Raw genomic sequence first — 19064 nt, forward strand, 5'->3', positions numbered from 1 at the left:
CCATGACACTTACAGGAGGGCCTTTTGGTCCAGGGAATCCAACTGGACCTTGAGGTCCTTGAGGACCCTGAAGAGAAAAAGCAGTGGGGAAATTTAAGAATATACCTTATAAGGCATATCTTTACACATTGCAGTTTATTTCTACAGATAAAGAACAATATAAAATACAGCTTCTTTACCATAATGGCAGAACTACTGCATTACAACAAGATAGTCTACGGTAATTTAAAAGCAAAATGGATGATCTTCCACACGATTCACTACTCAAAACTGCACATCACATCAATGGTCTTAGCTGAAGAACACTGTAAATATTTAGAAGTCATATTAAAAGTGAATAGAACATGGATGTATCAGGAACCCTGTAGATAATCTACTCTCAACACTGGCTACAAACATCCATAAATGGAGGATATTTCAAGTCCATAGCCCCCAAAAAGAAAAATTATTTTTAAAATTGATTCTATAAATGTTCTGACTCTACAGTCATACAAAATTAAAAGAAAAAAATAAGTGACTATCTCAAAAAGACCATAGAGGATAGTTTTAACTAATCTCTATATTTAAAACGTATTTATTTCTGAGGATGTCACTATCTCATTTTACTCATGTATAAACTTCTTTTGTAGATAAGATGAAAAGAACATTATTATATAATTATTCTCATTAACATTAAATCCAAATAAACATTTATAATATTGCTTTTGACTTGATGCTTAATTAACTATTATTCAACAGTTAGATTTACATATCTTTAAAAGGCATAAAGTAGACCCTATTACAAGGACTACACTGGTTGCAGCAAAAGGATGGTGAAAGATAATCCTTTATATGACCAGAACATGATAATTATATTCCTAAAAGGAATATATATATAATGGAACATAATATAAATAAAATTTCTTAAGTAATAAAATCAGGTTAGGATTTATTTATACTTAAATAAAAAATAAAGTTTACTAAAGTTGATCTTTAATATAATATACTCTCTTCAATTTATCAGTTTAGCCTTCCCACAGGAAATTTCATTACCATTCTCAAGCCAATGCTAGTTCAGAAATCAGAACAAATTATTGCTGTTACCAACATCTTATCTTAAACTCAAAAAGAAACTTCAAAGTTAGATATGTCATTAAAATAAAAGATATCTCATGTAATTACCAAAAACACTGGGAAAATATTTGGAACTTAGAAATTTTGGTACTCTCATTAAAATATAAAACTATCATTCTTAAATATCTATCATAATAGCAATTAAAATATAAAACTATCATTCTTAAATATCTATCATAATAGCAAGAAAATTATAAACCAAAAACCATTTTAAATTAAAAAATTTAAATATAGTATTCCTTTAGGTTATATAGTAAGCTCTACTATCTTAATTTCATAAATTGTCATTTCTTTACTTTTAGTTTTTTGCTCCTTTTCAAAATAAAATTTTATTTTGAATTTACATTTCTTTAAGAAAAATTTCAAAAATCACTTCTCAAGAGAAAATAAAGAAGAAAAAGTGGGTCTTTCTACATACAATTACACAAAAACACGTTGACACATTCTCTTTGTATTAATCAAAATAGTTTCCAGGTGAGGTAGAAATTACGTAAGTACTCAGTGTGTAAAGATAATGTTGGAACCCAATTAGTGTTGTCAGATAAAATACCAAATGTTTAATGAAATTTAAATTTTAGATAAATAATGAATAATTTTAATGTCCCAAATATTGCAAGGAACATATTATGCCACAAATTATTCATTGTTTACTTAAAATTCAGTTTATTTGGGTGTCTTAGTTGTTTTGTTTTTATTTTGTTTTGTTTTGTTTTTGCTAAATCTAATCATCTTAGACCCAAGTAAAAGCTGTATTAACAAGTCTTTAATAGCAGGCATCCATGCTCTGCAAATCATGAGTATGAGGGTTCATATTTACCTTGTAGAATATCCTAGTGGGTGTTTATATATATAATATATATTATTTTTACATATAATACTATATATATATATATACACACACACACACACACAAATAAATATATTTTTAAAGAAGATCATTGAAATGGGCAAAATGTTATTTTTCATTTCTAATCCAATGGTACTACAAAATTCTCTCCCTAAACCTCTCAAGTCATATAGTTTGAAGAAAACATTTTTGTGATATTACTTTCATTGTTCTTCAACTGTGTGCCTAAGACATAACAAATAGTTCATGATACTTAAAATTCTTTAAAGAAAATGAGGATATATTAGATAGAAAATGTCTGATCAACTACACAGAACACAAGAAATATATTCTGTATACTTAAAACATGTATAAATGTTTCTTGAAAATGGTTTCAAGCTTACTTAAAAAATTTATTTTGAAATGAACCTTACTTTGATCCTCAGAATATACTTTTCTTAATCTGAAAGTGTCTTTACAATTACAAGTGATCATGTTCTTGGGTTACACTCTTGTGTCCCAAAATAAAATCATAAAGATTTATAGTTGATCATGAAATTTTGGAATGTATAAACAAAATATGTAAAAGAGAATAGTTTGTGCTTTAAAGACAAAACTCTTAGTTATGCTACAATTTGTTAAATGGTTCTACTCCATTTAATGATTTAGCCATTTTAATTAATTTAGCTTGTATATTCTTATTAAAGACATAAAATATGTCTTTGACATAAAATATTTCAAATGTATTGTTTTATTTATGAAGTCAAAATGTACAGGATGAACTTAATTTTGGAATAGCTCATCAAGAGTGAGAAACATTTAATAGAAAGTTAAGTTAATTAAATTTGAACCAAAGATTTGAAAAAACTGGAATTAAATGTTTATTCTTGAGTCCAATCTAGTGACTTTTCTGTCACAAGTATAAAGTTTATTTTTTTTAAAATTACTTATTCTCAGTTTTAAGTTATACATCAGAGGGTATTTCTGTGTTACTTTTTGTGAAACATCTATTATAAATTTCAATAATATAAAAATGTATAGTATTAAAATTATAGAATATTAAGTCAGGATCTAATTTGTCAGTAATACAGAATATTTAAAATTCTTTCAAGATGATAGCTTTTAAAAAATCTGGCTACAAAAAATGCTATTTTTTGCCAAAAAACAACAACAAAAAAAATAAAGGGCATGCTTACTTATGTGTATTTAGCTTTATTTTATACCAATTGAAAATCAAATTACTAAATAGTTTTCCTATTTACTGGAATAGATGTTTTATCTTGATTTGAATGCATATTGATTGTGACTTAATGGCTACTGGTAGCTTGCATTTTAGCAGCATAAAGCTGCTGCCAGCTCCAGGAGCAAAGTGAGTATCAGTATGGAAATCAAGAGGAGTGGAGGAGAAGGCATAGGTGTTACATGTGTATTTAAAAGAAAACAATTATTTTTGTTTAAAAGTTGATATCCTAGGCCAATTAGACATATAATTTCTCTCATTTCTATAACAAAATTAATAGCACATAATTGATTAAGCTTTTTTTAGGAAAGTAAATTAAAGAATAGGAATTTTTTAAACTCTGACTAAATTTTGTGGATGACTGTGTAGATGTATTTGCAGAAACATGTAATTGTAACTTTTCCCAGAAATTTAAACATTTGCAACATACTAATATTTACTTTATATGATATGACATGACTGTATCGTACTTACTCTTTCACCAGGAGGGCCAGGAGGACCATCACCGCCTGAAGTGCCCTGGCAACAACAACACAAAAACCGGAAAAACTCAGTTTAGATTCCTTCTGTTAACATCCATCCTCTGGAAGAGGAACTTACAGGAAAGCCCAAATGGAACAACTGCTGAGGATACCTTTGGACCAGGTTTCCCAGTGGGACCTCTCGCACCTCTTGAACCTCGAGGACCCTGTACATAAAAGCAAAGATGAAATTGATCTAGTTCCAAGCAGATCTAAAGGCACGGGATCAGTTTTTATTTCTGAAGAAAATCGGAGAGTTAGATGAGAAATGAAAATCATTATTTTAAAATCAAGGTCCTTACCGTTGGACCACGTTGACCCCGAGGGCCTGGTTTGCCAGCTACACCCTGCCAAACACAGTTCAAACAGTTTCAATATGCAGTATATCACAATAAATTGTGAGTCTGCTGCTGAGAGATAGGTACTCATGTAAGAACATTTATATTAGATAGTCCAGAACAATATACTTGTATATCATACCCGGGCACCTTTCTCTCCATTGGCACCTGGAAACCCAGGAAATCCAGTGGAACCCTACAAAAATAAAAATAATAAACAATGAGTACAGTTACTAACATTTTTAGCCACAAGCTGAAAGTCTTTTGGAACACAATGATTCTCGCAAGCTGGGAGCATTCAAATCAAAAATATAATTTAAGATACCATACAACCTCCATTCATGTATTTAAAAATGAACTTACAGTGACACCTGAAATCCTGGAAGCATTGAAAACATGAATTGATAAAACATTTTAGTTTTTAACTTTAAGGAAATTAATTAATCAAATATATCATTTCTCATATTAGTAAACAGCAATTAAAGGGTATTTCATATAAAATAAATTTTTAAATAAATTTTTGACTTATAATTCTACATACTTGCTTCAACTCTGAAAAAAATTATTTTTCACAAGCATGAATAATCAAATATTAAAATAGGAATGGATTTTATAAAATATTTTTCCTGAATTAACATTATTTTATTCTTATCACTTTTTGGTTGAGTATTTTACACCTTTAGAACTGGGTCAAATCATAAAGACTAAAAATCTTCTTCCATCTTTTCTGTTTGATGTTTGAATATGGTTAGATCTGAGACTCTAAATCAGACAGTTCAACATTAGAATTTGTTTGTGGGATTCCGAAGACATAAATTCAAGACTTATGTTTGTCATGCATTCACCTAAGTAATTGGGTACATTACTGTAGTATAATAACGTGTACAGTTTTTTCTTCTACAAAATGAGAGCAATCATCTGCATCTTACAGGTACTTTGAAATTTACAGGAAATCGGAATAAAGGAAAACAAGGTATAAAAATGATAACGATAGCTAACAATAAATAATGATTATTTAAAGATGTAATAAGCACTGTAAAAGCATTATGTAATTTAATCCACAAACAGCTACATTTTAAAAATGGAATATGATTCCCCTATTTTACCTTGTACATATTTCCAGATTTTCATCTGCTGAGAGATTCCTTTGAACATGACTGTAATTGGTTTGCCTCGTCATTGTATCATGAAATAGAGTAGATTAGGGTTCAATGCTTGCTCCTCAACTTACCAATAACTATGAGACCCCGGGAGGGGTGGACTGGGGGAGCTTCCAAACACTCTTTTCCTATTCTGACCAGTGCATGGATTAAATGCAATAATGTGTAAAATGTCTAGCAAAGAGTAGTAGACAGGCAGATTTTACACACTTCCCCATGCATTGAGGAAGATGTAACAAAGCTTCTTTGACTTGAATACATCTTTGTGTTTAGTTTTGTTTGTCTGTTTTTGATTTACAATGTTGTATTAGTTCCAGGTATAAAGTGAATCAGTTACACATATGTATGTCTGTATTCTTTATTCAGATTCTTTTCATTACAAGTTTTTACAATATATTGAACATAGTTCCCTGTGCTATACAGTAGGTCCTTGTTGTTTATCTATTTTACATGTAGTAGTGTGTATCTCTTAATCCCAAACTCCTGATTTATCCCTCCCTCTCCGTTTCACCTTTGGTAACCATAAGTTTGCTTCCTATGCCTGTGAGTCTATTTCAGTTTACAGTCATTTGGATTGAACTAACCTAAAGTAATCTTTCTCCAAGTGATAAATGCCTCCTCTGTACCAGAATAATCTGGAGTGACTGCCAAAAGTGCGGACTGTCAAATCCCACTGCAGACATACTGAGACAGACTCTCTGGCATTGCATTCCTGGACCCTGAAACTGCCTCAGGTGATACATACAGAATGGACGTTATAATTTATATTTCCTCCACAAGTCAGGAAAATTGTATATGAAGCCTTATGGGATTTGATGGACAAAACTTAGTATGAGCTGCTAAACTTCATTTTAGGACCTGTTTAGCAATATATTCTAATTCATGCTTATAGAGACCACTATGTGATCAACCTGAGGACAATTGTTAGGACATGTAATACTCACACAATGGGGGAAAATGTCTGCAAATGACATTTTTTGAAGGGCTTTCAAAGCCTTTTCTCTTTCTCTAGAGAGAATCACATAGTTATACCTGGTAGAATATTACTATGTGACTACTCTAGGAATTTGACAAGTGAGTATAATCCAATATGAAAGTAATTCACTTCTATCAAATTCAATTTGAGGACAAATATTCATCTGTCCTGAGTAGAACACAAATACATTTATAGAGACTCCATTCAAATAAATTGCTCTTATGCATCAATTTCATGTTTAATAGACTTATTTTCTTACGTGGTTTCTGCTCTTAGAAATTTATGGGAAATAGACAAAAATGTCCAATCCACCAACTAAACAGTTTGTAATATATGGGCATATTCTTCTTCTTTTCTCACATAAAAATTATCACCAAAATATACAGTTTCCATGAAAAGACATTATCTGCTTTTAAATGGAAAAAATAAACAGCCAACAAAAGGCCCAAAAGTCAAAGGTTAATAGCGAAATTGGCTCTTTCAGTGAACTGAAAATTTCAAAATTATTTTAAATTGTTTTAAATATAAATGAATCCGACCTTAAAATAGATTTTACTTTTTGAAATAGCTATCATTTTGTAGTGCATATGGCAGTGCATCTTTTAAATACTCAGTATGGTTTATATTACTGGTAAAATGTTGGATAAATTATATTGCCTAATTATAGTCCTTAAATTGCTTGAAAGGGATTAGCAGACGAATTTCATTTTTAGTACAATAAAGACTTAAATCTATTCAAAATTCATTGGCTTCCACATAGGAAAAAATATGAAACTATCTTTGATCTTTGATGTATCCATCATTTTTTGTTTTAGAACTGAGAAACATAAATGTTTTTGACCATAGAAAAAAGTTATGAAGAAAAGTAATAGAAAAAAATAAAGACCAAAATTTCAGACATTTAGGTTAAAGGGTAAAAATAAAATGTTTGATTCCTCTAGGAAGATATATTTCGAGGAGGAAGATGGCGGAAGAGTAAGACACGGAGATCACCTTCCTCCCCACAGATACATCAGAAATTCATCTACACGTGGAACAACTCCTACAGAACACCTACTGAACGCTGACAGAAGACCTCAGACCCCCCAAAAGGCAAGAAACTCCCCACATACCTGGGTAGGACAAAAGAAAAAAGAATAAACAGAGACAAAAGGATAGGGACGGGACCTGAACCAGTGGGAGGGAGCCGTGAAGGAGGAAAGGTTTCTACACACTACAAGCCCCTTCGCGGGCGGAGACTGCAGGTGGCGGAGGGGGAAAGCTTCGGAGTAGCGGAGGAGAGCACAGCAACAGGGGTGTGGAGGGCAAAGCGGAGAGATTCCGGCACAGAGGATCGGTGCCCTCAGGCACACAGCAGCCCGAGAGGCTTGTCTGCTCGGCCACCGGGGCGGGCGGGGCTGGGAGTTGAGGCTCGGTTATCGGGTTTCAGTCGGAGCGCAGGGAGAGGACTGGGGCTGGGGGCAGGAAGAGAGCCTGAAGGGGTTAGTGCACCACGGCTAGCCCGGAGGGAGTCCGGGGAAAAAGTCTGGAGCTGCCGAAGAGGCAAGAGACTTTTTCTACCCTTTTGTTTCCTGGTGCGCGAGGAGAGGGCATTAAGAGGGCTGCTTGGGGAAGCGCCGGAGACGGGCGCGAGCCGCGGCTAAAGGCGCGGACCCCGGAGACGGGCGTGGGACGCTGGGGATGCTGCTGCCGCCGCCGCGGGGCCTGTGTGCGAGCGCGTGTCACTGTCCGCCCCGCCTTCCGGGGGGCCTGTGCACTCCGCCACTGCCAGGGTCCCGGGACCCGGGGACGGCTTTCCCGGGAAAGCGCACGGAGCGCCTCGGGCTGCTGCAACATCACGCCAGCCTCTGCCGCTGCAGGCCCGCCCCACACTGCGCGCCCCTCACTCCCCTCTGCCTGAGTGAGCCAGAGCCCCCGAATCAGCGGCTCCTTTAAACCCGTCCTGTCTGAGCGAAGAACGGACACCCTCCGGCGACCTACGTGCAGAGGCGGGGCCAGGTCCAAGGCTGAGACCCAGGAGCTGTGAGAGCAGAGAAGAGACAGGGAAATCTCTCTGTGCAGCCTCGGAGGCAGCGGATTAAAGCTCCACGGTCCACTTGATGTGCCCTGCGTCTGTGGAGTGCATGAATGGACAGCGAATCATCCCAAATTGAGGAAGTGGACTTTGAGAACAAGATTTAAGACTTTCCCCCCTTTTCCTCTTTTTACAACGAACTATCCCAAATTAAGGAGGTGGACTTAGAGAGCAAGATTTTTGATTTTTCCCCCTGCTCTCTTTTTGTGAATGTGTATGTGTATTCTTCTGTGTAAGATTATCTCTGTATAGCTTTGCTTCCACCATATGTCCCAGGGTTCTATCTGTCCAGTTTTTTTTCAATAATTACTTTTTAATTTTAATAACGATACTATATTTCATACTTTATTCTATTTTACTTTTCCTGCTCTTTCTTTTTTCCTACCTTCCCTTCCTCCCTCCCTCCCTCCACCCCTCCTTTCCTTCTTTCTCTCTTTCTTTCCTTCCTCCCTCCCTCCCTTCTTGATTTCACTCTTTCTTTTTCTTTCCTTCCTCCCTCCCTCCCTCCTTTCTTTCTTTCTTTGCATCCTTCCTCCCTCCCTCCCTCCTTTCTTTCTTTCTTTCTTCCTTCCTTCCTTTCTTTCCTTCTTCCTTTCTTTCTCTCTCTCTTTCTTTCTTCTACTAATTCTTTCTTTCTAGTTTTTCTCCCTTTTATTCTGAGCCGGGTAGATGAAAGGCTCTTGGTGCTGCAGACAGGAGTCAGTGCTGTGCCTCTGAAGTGGGAGAGCCAACTTCAGGACACGGGTCCACAAGAGACCTCCCAGCTCCACATAATATCAAGCGGCAAAAATCTCCCAAAGATCTCCATCTAAACACCAGCACCCAGCTTCAGTCAACGACCAGCAAGCTACAGTGCTGGTCACCCTATGCCAAGCAACTAGCAAGTCAGGAACACAACCCCACCCATTAGCAGAGAGGCTGTATAAAAACATAATAAGGCCACAGGCCCCCCAAAACACACCACCAGACGTGGACCTGTCCACCAGAAAGACAAGATCGAGCCTCAACCACCAGAACACAGGCACTAGTCCCCCCCACCAGGAAGCCTACACAACCTACTGAAACAACCTTCGCCACTGGGGACAGACACCAAAAACAACGAGAACTACGAATCTGCAGCCTGCAAAAAGGAGACCCCAAACACAGTAACATAAGCAAAATGAGAAGACAGAAAAACACACAGCAGGTGAAGGAGCAAGATAAAAACCTACCAGACCTAACAAATGAAGAGGTAATAGGCAGTCTACCTGAAAAATAATTCAGAACAATGATAGTAAAGATGATCCAAGATTCTATTTCCAAGATCCAAAATCTTGGAAAGAGAATAGACAAAATGCAAGAAACAGTTAACAAGGACCTAGAAGAGCTAAAGATGAATCAAGCATCAATTAAAAACACAATAAATGAAATGACAAATACTCTAGATGGGATCAATAGCAGAATAAGTGAGGCAGAAGAACGGATAAGTGATGTGGAAGATAAAATAGTGGAAATAACAGATGCAGAGCAAAATAAAGAAAAAAGAATGAAAAGAACAGAGGACAGTCTCAGAGACCTCTGGGAGAACATTAAATGCACCAACATTCGAATTATAGGGGTTCCAGAAGAAGACAAAAAGAAAGGGACTGAGAAAATATTTGAAGAGATTATAGTTGAAAACTTCCCTAATATGGGAAAGGAAATAGTTAATCAAGTCCAGGAGGCACAGAGAGTCCCATACAGAATAAATCCAAGGAAAAATACGCCAAGACACATATTAATCAAACTGTCAAAAATTAAACACAAAGAAATCATATTAAAAGCAGCAAGGGAAAAACAACAAATAACACACAAGGGAATCCCCATCAGGTTAACAGCTGATCTCTCAGCAGAAACTCTACAAGCCAGAAGGGAGTGGCAGGACATAATTAAAGTGATGAAGGACAGAAACCTGCAACCAAGATTACTCTAACCAGCAAGGATCTCATTCAGATTGGATGGAGAAATTGAAACATTTACAGACAAGCAAAAGCTGAGAGAGTTCAGCCCCACCAAACCAGCTTTACAACCAATGCTAAAGGAACTTCTCTAGGCAAGAAACACAACAAAAGGAATATACCTACAATAACGAACCCAAAGCAATTAAGGAAATGGGAATAGGAACATACATATCAATAATTACCTTAAATGTAAATGGATTAAATGCTCCCACCAAAAGACATAGACTGGCTGAATGGATACAAAAACAAGACCCATATATTTGCTGTCTACAAGAGACCCACTTCAGACCTAGAGACACATACAGACTGAAAGTAAGGGGATGGAAAAAGATATTCCATGCAAATGGAAATCAAAAGAAAGCTGGAGTAGCAATTCTTATATCAGACAAAATAGACTTTAAAATAAAGACTATTAGAAGAGACAAAGGAGGACACTACATAATGATAAAGGGATCGATCCAAGAAGAAGATATAACAATTGTAAATATTTATGCACCCAACATAGGAGCACCTCAATACATAAGGCAAATACTAACAGCCATAAAAGGGGAAATCGACAGTAACACACACATAGTAGGGGACTTTAACACCCCACTTTCACCAATGGACAGATCATCCAAAATGAAAATAAATAAGGAAACACAAGCTTTAAATGATACATTAAACAAGATGGACTTAATTGATATTTATAGGACATTCCATCCAAAAACAACAGAATACACATTTTTCTCAAGTGCTCATGGAACATTCTCCAGGATAGATCATATCTTGGGTCACAAATCAAGCCTTGGTAAATTTAAGAAAATTGAAATTGTATCAAGTATCTTTTCCGACCACAATGCTATGAGACTAGACATCAATTACAGGGAAAGATCTGTAAAAAATACAAACACATGGAGACTAAACAATACACTACTCAATAACGAAGTGATCACTGGAGAAATTAAAGAGGAAATAAAAAAATACCTAGAAACAAATGACAATGGAGACACGACGACCCAAAACCTATGGGATGCAGCAAAGGCAGTTCTAAGGGGGAAGTTTATAGCAATACAATCCCACCTTAAGAAACAGGAAACACCTCGAGTAAACAACCTGCCCTGCACCTAAAGCAATTAGAGAAAGAAGAACAAAGAACCCCCAAAGTTAGCAGAAGGAAAGAAATCATGAAGATCAGATCAGAAATAAATGAAAAAGAAATGAAGGAAACGATAGCAAAGATCAATAAAAGTAAAAGCTGGTTCTTTGAGAAGATAAACAAAATTGACAAACCATTAGCCAGACTCATCAAGAAAAAAAGGGAGAAGACTCAAATCAATAGAATTAGAAATGAAAAAGGAGAAGTAACAACTGACACTGTAGAAATACAAACGATCATGAGCGATTACTACAAGCAACTCTATGCCAATAAAATGGACAACCTGGAAGAATTGGACAAATTCTTAGAAATACACAACCTGCCAAGACTGAGTCAGGAAGAAATAGAAAATATGAATAGACCAATCACAAGCACTGAAATTGAAACTGTGATTAAAAATCTTCCAACAAACAAAAGCCCAGGACCAGATGGCTTCACAGGTGAATTCTATCAAACATTTAGAGAAGAGCTAACACCCAGCCTTCTCAAACTCTTCCAGAAATTTCAGAGGAAGGAACACTCCCAAACTCATTCTACAAGGCCACCATCACCTTGATACCAAAACCAGGCAAGGATGTCACAAAGAAAGAAAACTACAGGCCAATATCACTGATGAACACAGATGCAAAAATCCTCAACAAAATACTAGCAAACAGAATCCAACAGCACATTAAAAGGATCATACACCATGATCAAGTGGGGTTTATTCCAGGAATGCAAGGATTCTTCAATATACCTAAATCAATGTGATACACCATATTAACAAGTTGAAGGAGAAAAACCATATGATCATCTCAATAGATGTAGAGAAAGCTTTCGACAAAATTCAACACCCATTTATGATAAATACCCTGCAGAAAGTAGGCATAGAGGGAACTTTCCTCAACATAATAAAGGCCATATATGACAAACCCACAGCCAACATTGTCCTCAATGGTGAAAAACTGAAACCATTTCCACTAAGATCAGGAACAAGACAAGGCTGCCCACTCTCACCACTCTTATTCAACATAGTTTTGGAAGTTTTAGCCACAGCAATCAGAGAAGAAAAGGAAATAAAAGGAATCCAAATTGGAAAAGAAGAAGTAAAGTTGTCACTGTTTGCAGATGACATGATACTATACCTAGAGAATCCTAAAGATGCTACCAGAAAACTACTAGAGCTAATCAATGAATTTGGTAATGTAGCAGGATACAAAATTAATGTACAGAAATCTCTGGCATTCCTGTACACTAATGATGAAAAATCTGAAAATGAAATCAAGTAAACACTCCCATTTACCATTGCAACAAAAAGAATAAAATATCTAGGAACAAACCTACCTAAGGAGACAAAAGACCTGTATGCAGAAAATTATAAGACACTGATGAAAGAAATTAAAGATGATACAAATAGATGGAGAGATATACCATGCTCCTGGATTGGAAGAATCAATATTGTCAAAATGACTCTACTACCCAAAGCAATCTACAGAATCAATGCAATCCCTATCAAACTACCACTGGCATTTTTCACAGAACTAGAAGAAAAAATTTCAAAATTTGTTTGGAAAAAGAAAAGACCCCGAATAGCCAAAGCAATCTTGAGAATGAAAAACGGAGCTGGAGTAATCAGGCTCCCTGACTTCAGACTATACTACAAAGCTACAGTAATCAAGACAGTATGGTACTGGCACAAAAACAGAAAGATAGATCAATGGAACAGGATAGAAAGCCCAGAGATAAACCCACGCACATATGGTCACCTTATCTTTGATAAAGGAGGCAGGAATGTACAGTGGAGAAAGGACAGCCTCTTCAATAAGCGGTGCTGGGAAAACAGGACAGGGACATGTAAAAGTATGAGATTAGATCATTCCCTAACACCATACACAAAAATAAGCTCAAAATGGATTAAAGACCTAAATGTAAGGCCAGACACTATCAAACTCTTAGAGGAAAATATAGGCAGAACACTCTATGACATAAATCACAGCAAGATCATTTTGGACCCACCTCCTAGAGAAATGGAAATAAAAACAAAGATAAGCAAATGGGACCTAATGAAACTTCAAAGCTTTTGCACAGCAAAGGAAACCATAAACAAGACCAAAAGACAACCCTCAGAATGGGAGAAAATATTTGCAAATGAAGCAACTGACAAAGAATTAATCTCCAAAATTTATAAGCAGCTCATGCAGCTCAATAGCAAAAAACAAACAACCCAATCCAAAAATGGGCTGAAGACTTAAATAGGCATTTCTCCAAAGAAGATATACAGACTGCCAACAAACACATGAAAGAATGCTCAACATCATTAATCATTAGAGAAATGCAAATCAAAACTACAATGAGATATCATCTCACACCAGTCAGAATGGCCATCGTCAAAAAATCTAGAAACAATAAATGCTGGAGAGGGTGTGGAGAAAAGGGAACACTCTTGCACTGCTGGTGGGAATGTGAATTGGTACAGCCACTATGGAGAACAGTATGGAGGTTCCTTAAAAAACTAAAAATAGAACTACCATATGACCCAGCAATCCCACTACTAGGCATATACCCTGAGAAAACCATAATTCAAAAAGAGACATGTACCAAAATGTTCATTGCAGCTCTATTCACAATAGCCCGGAGCTGGAAACAACCTAAGTGTCCATCATCGGATGAATTGATAAAGAAGATGTGGCACATATATACAATGGAATATTACTCAGCCATAAAAAGAAACGTAACTGAGCTATTTATAGTGAGGTGGATAGACCTAGAGTCTGTCATACAGAGTGAAGTAAGTCATAAAGAGAAAGACAAATACCGTATGCTAACACATATATATGGAATTTAAAAAAAAAATGTCATGAAGAACCTATGGGTAAAACAGGAATAAAGACACAGACCTGCTAGAGAATGGACTTGAGGATATGGGGAGGGGGAGGGGTAAGCTGTGACAAAGCGAAAAAGAGGCATGGACATATATACACTACCAAACGTAAGGTAGATAGATAGTGGGAAGCAGCCGCAGAGCACAGGGAGATCAGCTCGGTGCTTTGTGACTGCCTGGAGGGGTGGGATGGGGAGGGTGGGAGGGAGGTAGATGCATGACGGAAGGGATGTGGGAACAGATGTATATGTATGACTGATTCACTTTGTTATAAAGCAGAAAATAATTTTAAAAAAAAGAAATATTTCTCTCTAGTCATTCTGGTCATTTTTGTAAATAAAAATAAGTCAACGAATATTGAATAGAGGATTGACTTGGGAAAACAGAAAAAGATAAAAATGTCAAATAAACAGTTAATAGAAAATTGTACTCATTCATGTAACATGTAAATAAAGTTTTCCATTTTTAAATCTAAACACTACCACATTGCTATTCAGTTTAGTAATTAGATTAAAAATTTACCAAATAATGTAAGAATAGTTTAAAGTTGTGGGTTATGAAGTAAATATCTTCTTTTACTCAAAGCACTTGTTAAAATGCTTGACATTTGAAAGACAGGTAACTAGGTGACAGGACAATGTATTAGAGACAGTATTTAAAAGGTAAAAATTATTAATCAGTGTTCTAAATGTAGGCAGAAACATATGAATGATGCTTGCATTATTTTAAAATCATAGATTAAGTGAATCTTATTTTAGAAAGGCTCAATTACCTCCTAGCATACAAGGAAATATATTCTAGAAATTCAGTGAAATATTATAGGACAAAACCACTTAGCAAGCCTAAAATACTGTTGTCACATGATGATAAGTCACAAGTGCATGCAGTGCACATTAGTCAGGAGGGAGGAAATTTTTGTCTCTCATTGTTTATCTGTGAAACTTATTAAGAAATATATACTTGGGGATTATTATACCCAACCAGGAGGTATTTATTTATTTATTTTTTTTGCGGTACGCGGGCTTCTCACTGTTGTGGCCTCTCCCGTTGTAGAGCACAGTCTCCGGACGCGCAGGCTCACCGGCTATGGCTCACAGGCCTAGCCGCTCCGTGGCATGTGGGATCTTCCCGGACCGGGGCACGAACCCGTGTCCCCTGCATCAGCAGGCAGACTCTCAATCACTGCGCCACCAGGGAAGCCCAGGATGTATTCTTATATACTAAACCTGTCTAGTCTGAATGGATCAAACAGGGATAGATAGATGACAAATATATAAGTAGCTAAATAATAGATAGATAAATAGATAGATAATCTCATGTGCATATAATTACCTTAATATTAAGAACCAAAATTTCCATATTAAATCATTTAACCATTTAATGTAACTAGTCAATACATCAAATGCAGCCTTAGCAAAGTTTTATAATTAGCTCGAGGAAAATTAGTACACCAAGGTAAACATGTATTTTTAAAACATCTTCTTTTTGCTTAAAATATGTATATTTCAAATAGTCAAAAATAAAATTTGAGTGCATTGAGTGCATGGGTTGAATGGTGCCCCTGCAAAAGATATATCTAATATCCAAGTGTTCTAGAATCTGCAAATATTATTTATTTGGAAAAAGTGGTCTTTGTAGATGTGACTAAGTTAAGAATTTTGAAATGAGAATATCCTGAATTATCCAAGTGGTCTTTAAATCCAATGACAAGTGTCTTTATAAGAAGAGAAGATACAGACACAGAAAAAAATCCGTGTGGAGAAGGGGTCGGAGATTGCACACAAGCCAAAAAGTGCCTGGGGCCACCAGAAGATCGAAGAGGCAAGGACAGATTCTCCCACAGGGCTTTTAGAGGGAGCATGGGCCTGCTGACACCTCGATTTTAGACTTCTGGCCTCCAGAACTGTAACAAAGTCAATTTCCATTGTTTTAAGTTACCAAGTTTGTGGTGATTTGTTACAGTAGCCCTAGGAAACAAGTTCTGTGGAAATGAGGGAAAATAAAGAGGATGAAAGAAGAATCATTCTTTTAAAAAAGTATAAGTGGTAATTCAAACCTTCAGGGTACCAGAAAGGAAATCAAAAGCTATTATCCATCACCTGTCATCTACTTAAAGCTTCTATATATATTAACATACTGCCCTGGAATAGTCCTTATTCCACTGACAAGGAAGTAGCTGACTGTGCCTTCCTTTCATGAGTCTGTCTCTAAAATACTCCCATCCAAAAGCACCTAGGATCTCTGAACTCTGCACTCCAGGTGCCCACACTGCCTCTGACTTTCCCTTATAAGAATATATTTTAAGGATTCATCATCTCTATATTACAAACTGAAAGGTAACCATAGATGATTAATTTTAAGTGTATCTACAAAAGGTTGATAAACTGTAAAAATCAAGCTAATTACTTTACCTTTGGACCTTGTCTTCCTGGATATCCTGGTAATCCTGGAACACCAAGTTTCCCCTAAAGTTAAAATAATAATAATAATAATACTGATCAATTCTAAGATGAATTATGTTTAAATGATGATTTTAGTCATTTTTCTAGAAGTTAGAACCACATATTTGCACATTTGAAACGAAGATTTGCAAGTTTTTGCCATTCTTTACTTTCATTATATTTCTTAATTTGAATAGGGAAAATAATGTTGCTAATGCTATAATGTTCACTAACTTAACCTCTGTTGTCTAAGTGATAGTGCCTTCTTTAGTGACATAGAACACTGAGTAAAAAGAATTCTAGACTGTTTGTGAGCTAAAGAATATGCTAAGAAATCACCTAAGTTTTATGAACATTAAATACTATTTAAAATTAATGGATGTAGTTAGAACTGCATGTAGATCTTATCATTCCAACTAAAGGTAATCTATTTGATAAAATTATTTCATTTCTCACTGTAAATATAAAGCAAGCAATCATAAGTTAACTTTTTTTTGCTGAGTATGGAAAGTTTAAATAACTATACTAAGAAATTTGAACCTGAATTTTGAGCAAAGTTTCTTCTTTTATTCAAATGTCTGAATAAATTGGGTTAATAAATACTAAATGGTGAGAGATATAGCTAAATAATGATTTTTGTGGAGTGTTAATTCCTACAGGTGGGAACTTGAATATGCAGCTATTTTCTTCCAGTTCAATGAGATTACCTCTCAATCTGAAAGTGTTGAAACATGATAGATTACAGTGAAGCCCGAAGATATAACAAATACTAAGAGGTTTAAAATGCTAAATTAACAAAATTGGCCCCTTGAACAAAGCGTTAAATTAAAAACATGAGTAGAGAGAAAATAAAATTAAAATAAATGAATTGAGTAAAATATGTGTGTGGAATTTTACTGTGACATTTTCCTTAAGAACTTATGAAAGCACATTTCATATATAAAATATTATTTATCAAAGTCTTAAACATTAACAGACACATAATATCATTATTTCCCATGTGCATTTAAATGAAATAAGAATAAAAACAAACAAGTTCAAATTACTATATATAAAACATTAATAGATGAGCAGGATTTTATGAAAAAATAAATATTTTACTGGATGAAGCAAGGCAAGAAATTAGAAATATAGTTTATGACCTTGTTATTATAGGTTGAACTAAACATTTGTCTGATTCATGATCAACACTGCATAGGTAAGCAGTCTTCACATGGAAAACATTCAAACAAGGCTTAAGAAGCATACTTATAATGATGTCCCCTTGGATAGAGTAAGTTATCACAGCTGGTTTTATGCTACTGATTTCAAGGTTAATGAAATTCTCTAATTATTATCAGAAAACTTTTGTAGTCTATGTTAATACTACATTAGAATGTAAATTCATTCATTTTAGAGTCATTTAAAAATAAATCAAGACAGAAAATTTCTTTGTATTTTCAGTGTGGTGATACGCAACTTCAATAAAAGGGAAAATTCTAATGAAAGGGGAAAGATGAAGCACTGTGGGGTAAAGTCCTGATGCCTCAGAATAGTTTGTGGGACAGTTTACACAGAATATAGTGGGGTTGAGAAAAGAGGAAGGTCCTAGAGTATCCTTAACTATTGGCAAGTGAGCACTTTAAGTAGAAGAGTCATAGGCCTTGTAAGCCCTTATTCCCCCAGCCTTATCTTTTCCCTCCGTTGCCTAAACACAATGACATTATTCATCAGTTTACAAACCACAACTAAGAGTATGAAACTGTAGAAGAACTACTATATCAGATGACTCATAATGACATGAGGAAATGATTTTTTATTTGTCTAGTCACAATTCTTATATAATCCTTATATATTTTCCTTGTGGGACAGGATGGTAAGGGGCAGAGATGACAATTTTCTTACATAGCATGGAATTTCCATATTTATAGAATAATGGCATGCTCACTATAAAAACTGGAGAATAGTCATATTTACAAAAAAAAAGGAAATCATTTGATTTGTATCACCTAGAGATAATTATTATTTATATTTTCCTTCAGGGTACATAATCAGAAAGCACTTGTCATAGATATTTCTAGTTTTGTCTTAATTTAACTTCAGGTTCATTATAAGACTTTTACAATATCACTAAATATTCTATGAAGGTATAATTTTAATGTTGCCTAATATCCTATCTAAATATAAGTATAATGATTGAAAATATTTTTGACATAATGCATATAGCCCAGTGGCTCTTAAAGCAATGAATATTAATATTATCTGGGGATATTTTAAAACATAGAGATGCTTGAGTTAACCCCAGATTAAAATTAAAACCTTTTCAAGTTTGGCCTGAACATCAGTATTTTTAAAAACATTTATCCTGTAAAAATATATGTTTATGTGGAAAGAGTGAAAAAAAGGATATTTTAGTTTG

At 35.2% G+C, this 19064-nt stretch overlaps 1 protein-coding gene across 4 annotated transcripts in view; it reads right to left on the minus strand.

Moving 5' to 3' along the window:
• COL11A1 (collagen type XI alpha 1 chain) overlaps nucleotides 1-19064 on the minus strand; it is a gene marked incomplete at both ends in the record, with an annotated part of 206353 nt that overhangs the window by 79595 nt on the left and 107694 nt on the right. For all 4 annotated transcript variants that reach the window (XM_079696519.1, XM_079696517.1, XM_079696520.1 and 1 more), the window contains 6 exons: nucleotides 14-67; nucleotides 3654-3698; nucleotides 3814-3867; nucleotides 4003-4047; nucleotides 4181-4234; nucleotides 16637-16690. In XM_079696519.1, the coding sequence (XP_079552645.1) occupies nucleotides 14-67; nucleotides 3654-3698; nucleotides 3814-3867; nucleotides 4003-4047; nucleotides 4181-4234; nucleotides 16637-16690 (306 nt within the window). The remainder of the gene's footprint in view (nucleotides 1-13; nucleotides 68-3653; nucleotides 3699-3813; nucleotides 3868-4002; nucleotides 4048-4180; nucleotides 4235-16636; nucleotides 16691-19064) is intronic.

The sequence above is a fragment of the Hyperoodon ampullatus genome, assembly GCF_949752795.1.
Source record: "Hyperoodon ampullatus genome assembly, chromosome: 2".
NCBI lineage: Eukaryota > Metazoa > Chordata > Mammalia > Artiodactyla > Ziphiidae > Hyperoodon > Hyperoodon ampullatus.